Source organism: Trachymyrmex cornetzi, unplaced genomic scaffold (genome assembly GCF_001594075.2).
Source record: "Trachymyrmex cornetzi isolate Tcor2-1 unplaced genomic scaffold, Tcor1.1 scaffold981, whole genome shotgun sequence".
NCBI classification, from domain to species: Eukaryota; Metazoa; Arthropoda; class Insecta; order Hymenoptera; family Formicidae; genus Trachymyrmex; species Trachymyrmex cornetzi.
In genome coordinates this window covers 94,382-105,531 of record NW_017300335.1, presented here as the reverse complement: position 1 = coordinate 105,531, position 11,150 = coordinate 94,382, and the positions used below count along the sequence as shown (strand labels likewise).

The 11,150-nt window shown below is 31.0% G+C and overlaps 1 protein-coding gene across 1 annotated transcript in view; it reads right to left on the bottom strand.

The window, feature by feature from the left end:
• SamDC (S-adenosylmethionine decarboxylase) overlaps positions 1-11,144 on the bottom strand; it is a 20,692-nt gene extending 9,548 nt beyond the window's left edge. The window contains exons 1-2 of the mRNA XM_018521305.1: positions 10,821-11,144; positions 7,039-7,125 (exon numbers count right to left, since the gene is read on the bottom strand). Of these exons, the coding sequence (XP_018376807.1) occupies positions 7,039-7,125; positions 10,821-10,951 (218 nt within the window). The 5' untranslated portion in view covers positions 10,952-11,144. The remainder of the gene's footprint in view (positions 1-7,038; positions 7,126-10,820) is intronic.
• Between the last annotated feature and the right edge of the window lie 6 nt (positions 11,145-11,150).

Below are 11,150 nucleotides of genomic sequence, written 5' to 3'. Positions count from 1 at the left end.
TATATATATATATATATATATATATAATGTAAATGTAAATATATATTTATTAGTAACATTTACATTTTTGTTTTTTCACATCCGCAATGAACGACCGAGAGAAAGCCGGAAAATTTTCTGTAAAAATTAATTCCAATATAGATCGCCAAAGGTTATCAGCGATAGACATTGACCCTAAGATTCTTCGCCAAGACAACGAGAGTGATAATGGAGTCACACTTCTTACGAGTGTCTAAATAAAAACGCGATAAACGTACAGTGAAGTCGATAAGACCATCGAGCATTACCTCGTAATGTTACACGTACACGAAAAAAATTTCATTGGTTTTCCGGTAGAGAAAAGAGAATGCATAATATCCGCAATTGAAATAAAATGACGAAACGTAAGTCGCTTTAAATTAAAAAAAATGTTGATATATTATTTACTTAACTAACAGAAACAATCTGTGTTAGCAAAGCTTATAAAAATAAACTGCGAGTGTATTAGAGGAAAATAGCAGTACATAGTGTAAAAAAATAGTAACGGTAGATAATAATATAATCAAAATAAACATAAAGTAATAGTAATATTAGAAATAATAGACAATAATTAATAAATCATGATTTACTGCAAAAATTAAAATAAACTCTAGATTAAATTCACATAAATGGAAAAGTCAATCACTTCATTATAATAAAAAAAAAACTAAATTATAATAATAAAAACTAAATTATATATCTTAATTATATATCTTAATAAAAGGATTAATTTATTTGAAATACTTATTTATTAAGGTAGCGAAAACTTAAAGCCATGAGTATCGCGGAGAAGTTTGGTTATTATTATTATGTATATTTATAGAAATTATTTTAGAAATATAAAGAAACTCTCATCAAGTCTCAATTGTAATCCCATTGGTCGCATGTAACTTTAAAAAAAAATGTATGCATGTGTATGTGTATATGATGTGTTAATATAAATCACATACCTACACTTATTTGACGAAAGTGGAAAGTTGCAACTAAAATATGATATTTTCGCTTTTAAGTATTAGACAGTAGATATTTAAATATTAAACATAAAAAATAATATTTGTACTCAAATTCACATATTCGATTCCATTCAATTATTACATTTAACATTTACTCGTTTTCTCTTTATGATTTTTAATACATGCGCCCTATTATTATACTTTCATTTAATAGAAAATAATAAATACCGTCAATATGCATAAAGCAACTACAAATAAAATTTAAAACATCTCGTTTTTTACTTTTTTTACAGAAATTTTATTTATATAATGTTTATATTATCTCTTATTTGTGTTTAAATACTTCTGAGTCTATTTTACTTAATGTATATATTAATATATATAAAACTTTTTTAACAAAATTTATTTTAGTTATTAAATTTAAAAGTTTTTATCTTGAATATGAGTTGTAAATTAAGTATATATTGAATTTTGTACAATCGGATAACACATGTTTGTTCTTTCTCTATTAAGATTTCTATTTTAAATAAAATACTTGGATTTCAATACAAATACTTTCCCTCTAAAGATGTAAGGAACTTTAAGAAAGCTATACTTACAAAAAATAGTCGTCTTAAATAATAAACTATTACTTTGATCATTTTTGCTAAATCTTCTTCTTGATATTCAACAGTACATTTAAATTTTTCTCAATTTAATAGATATAAATTAAATAAATAAATAATTGTTTAACAATAATAAATAATTAATATTATATGACAAGTTTATTTTTTAGAGGAATTTCATGGACGTTCGGCAAATTTTGTGAAAAATTTTCTCTCGTCATTAACTGGAAGATATCGATCAACTGCAGAGTCGCAAAAGGAAAAAGAAGCAAGACAAAGCACTTAGCGTATGAAATTCCCTTCTTTGTTAGAAGAAATTTAGATTAGCAACGGATTTCCAAACTAGCAAGATAATTAATGGACATAACCCAAATGCAGGCAAATCAATTTGTGGAGAATCATTTCTTGTTTTTGAAAGGATCATTTTTATTTTTTGGATCTCTATATATAACAAGACCTTTTTACTTATACTTTTTATTCATTGTTTCTTTTGTTTTTCCTTCAATTTCGTATTCTTTCTATTTTCCTTTATCTTTTACGCTTTTATTATTAACTTATTTCTTTTTCTATTATTACAGGATGATTTATAAAATCCTTAGTAAATACGGATTGTTTGTTGGATCGTTCATGTTCTTCACATTTGTTTTCTTTGAAAAACTAGGAGCATCAAGTAATTAAAAGTTATTACATTTACATACAATTTTTTATAATATTTATCTACAAATGTATATAAAATTTATTACATTTATATACAATTTTTAAAAAATATAGTATCATTACAATTTTTTATAATATTTATCTACAAATGTATATAAAATTTATTACATTTATATACAATTTTAAAAAAATATAGTATCTTATAAATACTTCTTAAAAACATAAGTTAAAGTATAGGGTAACTCCGGTATATACACCGCACTGGGATTTACGCCGCGGAAGTTAGACAAAATAGAAGGAGTGGGGGTAATTTTCTCGCAACTACTCTGTTACATGCCTTTACGTGCATTCGTTTATGCAGCGATTAGCGCAGTAAGTATCATTTAATCTTTGTTCAACACTCGGTGAACAACAAGGATAAAGTAATACTTCTGCGCTAACCGCTGCATGAACGAATGCACGCATAATGTTATATTAGTATTGAGTTATAATTTCAGCTTCTTACTGTTAACATTAATGAAATTATTGTGAGTTGAATCGATTTGTCACTGTGTGTGTAACAAGTAGCATCTCATCATAAATTATAATTTACATAAAATGATTGCTGTAAGGTGTTTAAAAGACCTAATGGTTATTTATTTCGTGATACATACGTGTAGAGGAATAATAAAGCATGTTGTATAGCAAAATACAAGTGCTTTGCTTTCGTATTCTTTGTTTGGTTTGTTGAAACCCTTGCATTTTTGCCATATATCCCACCCCTTATCTATATATAGCAAAAATGCAAGATTTCAAAAAGTTTATTTTTTAATACGAAAACTAAATATTTCGGATTTCTAATATTTTTTTCATAGTAGTACAAAGTTTTTACTGATATAGTTCGTTCATTTTAAACATAGTAAATAATACTTAATAAATTAAATTTTTGATAGATGCGGCGTATATACCGGAGTTACCCTATCTAAATCCATTTAATAATTTTGGTATATTTGTTAGAATGATGAAAATTAAACTGAGGCACGAATGACCCATCGTGTGTACAATTTAAGAAGAAAAAGGTTTATACATACGTATCCTAATTGGTTTATTTTCGAAATGCAGGATTATTCCATACACGCCTTGATGGATGTAAAAATGTAATTCGGTATAGAAAAATGATCCTTAATGTACGTATATCAAATTTGAGTAAAATATCACTAAGCATTTTCCAAATTTTCATAATTTTTATATTTTTTCTTTCAACTTTGATATCGTATAATTTTAAAATATAACAGTTCAGGATATATATTTATAAGAGGCGTTTTTTCGTTATCCAACCAGAAGCTACCACAGCTAAGGCTATCTTCGTCTTCAGGGATCAGAAGACGAAGATAGCCTTAGCCGTGGTTGCTTCTGGTTGCACAACGAAAAAACGCCAAAGATCTTTTCTTTCTAAAAGGTAAAAAAATATCCGTTTCAATCTTTTGTATTTATTTATAAGAACTCTATATATGTTTCTCTTTTTTAGGAGAATATACATATTTCAATAAATTAAATTCATCATTCTAAAATTCAATAACTTTTCCCTGAATTCCAAACAAAATTTCATGATTTTCTCTGATGTTTTCAATATTTTAAAATCTTTTGTATTTCGTTCTGATTTGAAAATAATTATTAAACATTTTGTTGAAAGAACAATATAACACAGCAATGTAAATTATTATTAATGTTGTTTGGATTTAATTGTTATTAGGTGTACAACTTTGCTTCCGCCGTTTTTTTCCGAAATTCGAGGCTTCATTGTAAAAAACTGGTTATATTATAAGTGTTGATAATATTCCCAAACTGCGTACATATAATGTACACATATTAAACTTCTTTAAAATCCAGAATTTTAATTTTTCAGAAAATTTTGCAAAATTTTTTCTTACTTTTTCCTGATTTTTACCTTTGATCGTTTTCCCTAATATTTCCCTGATTTCCAATTTTGCGGTAATCCTGTTACACATTTCTTTCCAAGATAATAAATTACCACTCCTAATTAGTAATAGAAAATTCGTTTGGTGCAATTGCTATCGACTGGTATTAAGCGAATGACTAGCACGGAGGATTTAAAACATGCGAAAGTGTCACCTTGACCATATTTATTTATAGGGGCGGCACTGGGTCGACTCGCGCACCCTCAAATATTCTGGAACCGGGGCACGTCGCATCCCATCCCATTTCATCTCGCTCCGTCCCATCCCGCTGCGTCGCGGCCGGCCGGGCCGGGCCGGACGGTGCACCTCTTCTCCATCAAAACAATTCGATATATCGATTATACCACACCGGTACACGGGCGACTGAGTGCCCTCCCCTTCTCTCTCTCTCTCTCTCTCTCTCTCTCTCTCTCTCTCTCTCTCTCGCTCGCTCTCGCTCTCGCTCTCGCTCTCGCTCTCGCTCTCGCTCTCGCTCTCGCTCTCGCTCTCTTCTCCGAACGCCCCTCGGAGCACCAACCCGCTCTCGGCTTTCTACGCACGTCACGAAAAATTGCGCCGTTGCTCGTACCCCCGAGCACCCGCACTCACTTCTCGCCCATACGTGAACAATTAGCCCCGTCTGATGAGGATTACGTTGTTGCTCCGATGGAGATTTAACAGCAAAATTTTAGCCAGGGGGTGACGTGCTGAACCCGCTCGCTTCAAATAGATTTATCATACATGAGGAAAATGTCTGATTGGAATTCCGGTTGAAAATGAGCAAATCTGAATTTTAATCTTCCAGAAAATTTTGCAAAATTCCCTGACTTTTCTCCGATTTCTCTGACCATTTTCAATTTCCCTGACTATTTCCTGATTTCCAGTTTCGTAGCAAATATTTATATTCCATATAGGACACGTTCTGACGCAAACTTTATATCAGGGTTGTGCGCGTTACTTTAAAAAAGTAACGCGTTACCGTTTCTTGAAAAATAACGATTCGTTACTTTTTCATTACTTCTTGTTATAATGCTAATGTAAGTTATTAGATTTTAAAATTACATTAGCTGATAATTAATTTAATACTAAATGTGAAATACCTTAATATTCAAATTTACAACTCTCTACTGACTAGTTTGTATATAGAGCAAACTTTTCTCTATATTAAATTTACCTATAGTTTTACTAATTCTTTATTTTATTTAGATAATGTCGCTATTTTTTAATGTACTTATTTTCATAAGAATTTAGATTAAATAGATAATAGATTACATATTGCTTTTAAACATTAATGTTTCCTGATGGAAATAAATCGATGAAATCTTTATCAATAGACCCATTTTAGTATAATTTATAATGAAATAAGTCAATTGATGAAGATTCAGCGATTTTCAGCAATGTCAACGATTTATTTCCACCAGGGTTACTATTATGTGTATTTCAATATTTATTGTCCGTACTAAAAATTTACAGTATATATATGTAATGTGAATTATATATTTTCAATATTTTGGCAGTGTCTATTAGAACACAGTATAAGATATTAAGTACAAAATACTTTTTAAGAAATTAAGAATAAATTATAAAATAAGAAAATAATAGGTAACTAAGTAACGGTAAAAATAACGGCTAAATTCGTTACCGTTACTGTAAAAATGTAATGACGTTACCGTTACAGAAAAAAATAACGGTCGTTATTGAAAAAAGTAATGAAAACGATAACGGCGTTACAAGTAACGCATTACTTCCCAACTCTTATATGTACATATATTCGGGAGTTCATTTATATAAAGTTTTCTTTCCCAAATGTCTAATGTTCATATGTTTCATATAATAGGAAAAAGTAATCTAAAAATGTCTATCAAATCTGAAAAAAATACTAGTATCTTATTTTAAAGAAAAAAAAAACGAACGACTGAAGTAAACAGACTTTATCTTTGTAATCGAACTTTAAATTGAAATGGAAATCTGCTGAAATCTACTTGTCCTTGAGATATCTTGAAAAATATAATTTTTCTTCTCAAACTGAAATGCAAAAAATTCTGTTTTAGCCATTATAATTATTTGAAAATATTGTGTCTCCCCAAAAGATTCTCAGCTAAAAACAGCAAAGAAAAGAAGTCGAAAAATATTTCGAAGGAGAACGGCGGCTTGTTTCCAAGTGATATAATCCGAGTTTTGTCGAGCTAAATGGAGTTTCAGCCGACATACGTCGACTTCTGATAGACATCGCTAAAACGATCTAGAAGAAATCTACTTCAAAGTAAAAAAATAACATAATTTAGATAAACAAAATCTTATCCGTAGATCTGAGTTTCAAAACCATGCATTGCTGTTAACCCTCTGTATTGCGCGTCTTTTTATATAAATATTTGTAGAGGACCACGTTCGATGTCCTCAGATATTTATACGAAGTTTCCTAATCAATACTTTTACACTACAATCTACAATTGCAAGATAAAAATCGGTGTTCGATATAAAATAGAAATCTGATAACATTTGCTTGAGACTTTAGTCGTTCGTTTTCTTTCTTTAAAATAGATATCAGTATTTTCAGATTTGTGAGTAAATTTCTTAGAGAATGTTTAGATACTTTTTCCTATTATATGAAAAATATAGACATTAACTGTAGAAGGACACTTCTTTTATTAAGATTGAGTGATCACAATTATATTAGGCGAAATATTATAATTTATGACCTAAAACTTCTAAAAGTATCGCAACAGGATATCTGTCGGTGCATTGATTTAAGCAAATTCTTGTTAAATTCCTCGTTAAATCTCAAGATCTCTTTCTTTCTTTCACGGTCGAGTCAGTTTGTTACCTGAGTGTGATTTTCAGCTTAATTTCGGCTTAAACGAAACTCACCTGAGAACATAGGCGTCCACTTGATCGTTACGGCAAAAACTGATGATTTCGCAACGGACTATCTTCAGCAACGACTCCCATTTTTGCCTGCAAAAATAATAGCGATTTATTTATTTATTTGTAGCGGGACAGATTCATTGTTTAAATTAATTAAAATTTAAACAGGAGCCACTGTGTCACACATATATCCTTAAAAATTTCAAGAATTGTGTTACTATAGAATGTTATTTTGCGGTCAGTAAAATATAAACTACAGAAATATGTTTATACACAATCATCTCGTTTTTATCATACCAAAAATTTAATGGACATCTTTTAAACATTGTAACTATGTGTTATTCGATAAGTTTAATAAATTTTTCGTATGTAATAATTTTATCACCCTAAATTACATAACCACACAAATTTAATGTTGGATCCGGAAATTAAATCATGTATTCTCTTATGTATTTTGATGCTCTAAATCCGATATCCAAATTGCTCCATTACGTCAAAATTTTTTTTTATCGTCGAAAAATAGCTAGATTTTCCAGTTTCTTTAGAGCCATTTATAGTTTGGTTTTTAATATCTTTTATGCCATCCTATGAATTCAAGTACGTAATATATAGTCATTTTTAACTTATCAGTTTACATATTAAACGATTCTAAAAATATTGGAAAATCACTAAAAAGGAATTTTAAAAGGAATTTTAAGAATAGCGAAACATTTTATTGTAAAAACTCTTTCTATTATAATAATGATGCAAGTAAATTTTTTTAAAGTTAACGGTTAAAATATATATTGAAAATGACCCAATAAAGATTGATTATTTATATTAGTGATGTAACAAATAAATTTTGAAGATATTAGTCGCAAACAATAACCAGTGTTAGTTTATATGCTCCTTTTTTAATTAATTTGGTTTATAAATTATTTTTGGCATCATATATTTAAAAAAATAAAGTAATGACAAGCTTTATAATCTTTATATTATGTAGAATTAATGTGTACATTAACTATAAAATAATTTGTTCAACTATATATATTGTATATACACATTAATTCTATACATAAAATTTGTATAGTTGCTACCACTATGTCTTTTTCTGTAAATGTATAATATAAAATTTATTTTTATAATTAAAAAATTTCATTGAAATCAAAAGATTTATAAGAGAATAATTCCTTAACCATATATTTACACGAAAAGCGTACTTTTAGTTACATTCATTACTAAGATTCTCATGATAAAGTTAGATGTATTTTCCATGGAACATATTTAATATTCAAAGGATGAAAGGATTATCTTAATCTTCTCTAAATTGAGAAATGTCATTATCTTTCAACCACCTAATGGATGGTTGAATAATGTAAGTAATTCTTGTTCCATCGTTCGAGAGAACTGCTGTCCGAGGAGAATTTGATCTAATTCTACGAAGGGTTTAGCGATTATAATTTCGCGCGTGTTAACGAAGCCACGGATCAGCATTTCGTCCGGCTTGCGCTCGCTTCTTCATCAGCCGGCAGTGGTAGGCTTCTAAATTTATTGTCGTCGCGATATGTAAAAATAAACAGTAGTCGCCCGGTCTTACTACGTAGTGCACCTCAGGAGGTTCAACGACACCCTGACGTAAACCCTGCACGTAAACAACCACAACAATCGGATCGCGGCGGGATCGTGTCGTTATCAATCGACGGTTACATAATTGCCACGTAAACGCGCTGCATATAGATACATATTATACTTACAGATTGAGCAAACCTTGCTCATATCTTTTATTGCCAATTACTTTCAAACATTTCAATTATTTTTCTGCAGTCGGGTATCGAACATTGAACATTTTCATGATCATCGAATGGATAAGTTTGAGACTCAGAAGTCAGAGATAAACATATAGTAGTAGCAACTACTGCAGGTGAAAATTGTACAAGTTTTATATTATGTAGAGTTACCGTACAGACATACATATTATGTAGAGAGTTATAGTTACTGTGAAATTATAAAAGATTATCTCAAAGAAAAAGATATAGAGGTATCAGAAAATGACTACGTAAGTTTTATTTGTAGAATTAATGTACATAGTGTTGAATAAACTACCTTATAGTTACTGAAATTATAAAAGATTATCTCTCAGAGAAAAAGATATAGTAACAAAAACAGTGACAACTATATAAGTTTTATATATGTAGAATTAATGTACAGTTGAATAAACTATTTTATTAAAACCATACCAGTCTATTCAACTATGTATATGACTTTTACATATATCTCGTATAATTGCAACTGTATAACAGTTTATTTAATTACACATATTAATTCTATATATGAAACTTGAATAGTTGTACTATATAACAGTTCATTAAATTATGCACATTACTTCCACGTATGAAACTTGTATAGCTGCAACTATAAAACAATTTATTCAACTATACACATTAATTCTGTACATAAAATGTCTGTAGTTGCAATTATAAAACTATGTACATTATTAAACTATGTATTAATTTTATGTATAAAGCTTGTATAGTTGCAACTATTAAACAGTTTATTCAATTTTATGCATTAATTCTACATATAAAATTTGTACAGTTATTATCATTGTGTCTTTCTCTAAAGATGTTAACGAATTGAAAGAGGGTAAAAGTATTCCGTTTCATTCATAATTCGCGTAATACATCACTTAGGCCCAGTTTCACAACTCATTCTTAATTCTTAACCGAGGTTCAACTTGTTTCTCATCTTTTTCCAATTCTAAAATTAGAAAGAGTCAATAAATAAGTTGAACCTCGGTTATGAGTTAACCGTCAGTTGTGGAACTGGGCCTTATTCTTGTTGTTTATAACTTATTCTTGTCGTTTACCGACTTAAATACAAGTATGACCATCATGTGTATCACACGTGAAAGAAAAACCCCGAAAGACTTATCGATGTCAATAGTTGGATAACTCCGATATCAACATAAGAATCCACGAGACCATATTTAGACTCTTAATCGGGTTTAATAACATCCGTAGTTGTGAAACTGGTCAATCGCAATCGTTCCATTCTTCGGAGAAACAGCTATGATTGGGCAATTTCATAACTACGGATGTTATTAAACCCGATTAAGCGCGTGCCGTGTAACAGAAGTCGTAGATTTTCACATTTGCGAATGTGCTTCGAAATAAGCGCCTAAATTACTCCAAATTGACAGCAATAAAAGCGAAAAAATATCTAAATTCGTAAGAAATGTAGAAAGATGTATTAAGCCGTTTTAAGATTTTTACATGTCAACATTAATTTTCAGAGAAAGTTTCTTTTTATTTCCACTTTTCTTTTCGAGTTGACAGATTACTTTTGTATGTCTTGTTTCTACATTCTTTACAGTTCCCACATTCTTAAGAAACGTAACTACGGACAGGATTTTCGAAAGCAGGTAGAATTTACAAAAGCTTATTTCCTTGACAATAAGCTTTTATAGGCTTTTATTATTCGCCTGTCAATCACGAAGCATTACTTTTTGAAAAATTCGAATCAATCTTATCACACCTGGCGATTCTCGCAGGTGGTGCGGTGCCCGAATTTAGGGTTTATTTTTGGAAAATCGCGAAAACGTGTACACGCGCGTAGAAAATCGACCGGGACGACGTGAACCATCAGTCTAGCTTATGACTCCCAACGGTCGACGCCGGCGCGGCTCGTCATCGTCCGTCCTGGCCTGGCCGGCGTCGACTGTCATCGTTTTCGCGGGGTGGAGGAGCAGGCGGAAGAGGAGGTCGTGTCGGAGGCAGCAGCGAGACGCCGGCGGGCGGCGTACTTACCGCGGTATCTGCCGGAGATCACCTTGATGCTGCTTGAGACCCTTGGAGTTGATGAACCAGAGCTCGAGAAGCTTCTCGACACCCTCGAAGAACTGCACGTTGTCGGCGCAGTCGTCCTTGGTGTCCGCCATCCTCTCGCTGTCGTCGGTCTCGTCTTCGCCCAAAAATTGCAAAGCGGCACGCGATTGTGTGATTCACGTCTCTCTCCTTCTTTCCTCTTCTATCTCTGTCGCGGCTCACGTATCTCTAATCTTGCGCCGATCGACTGAAATTTTTGTGAATTTACACGGAGCGTTAAGACTCCAAAGCACTACTCCCGGTAACGCGCGC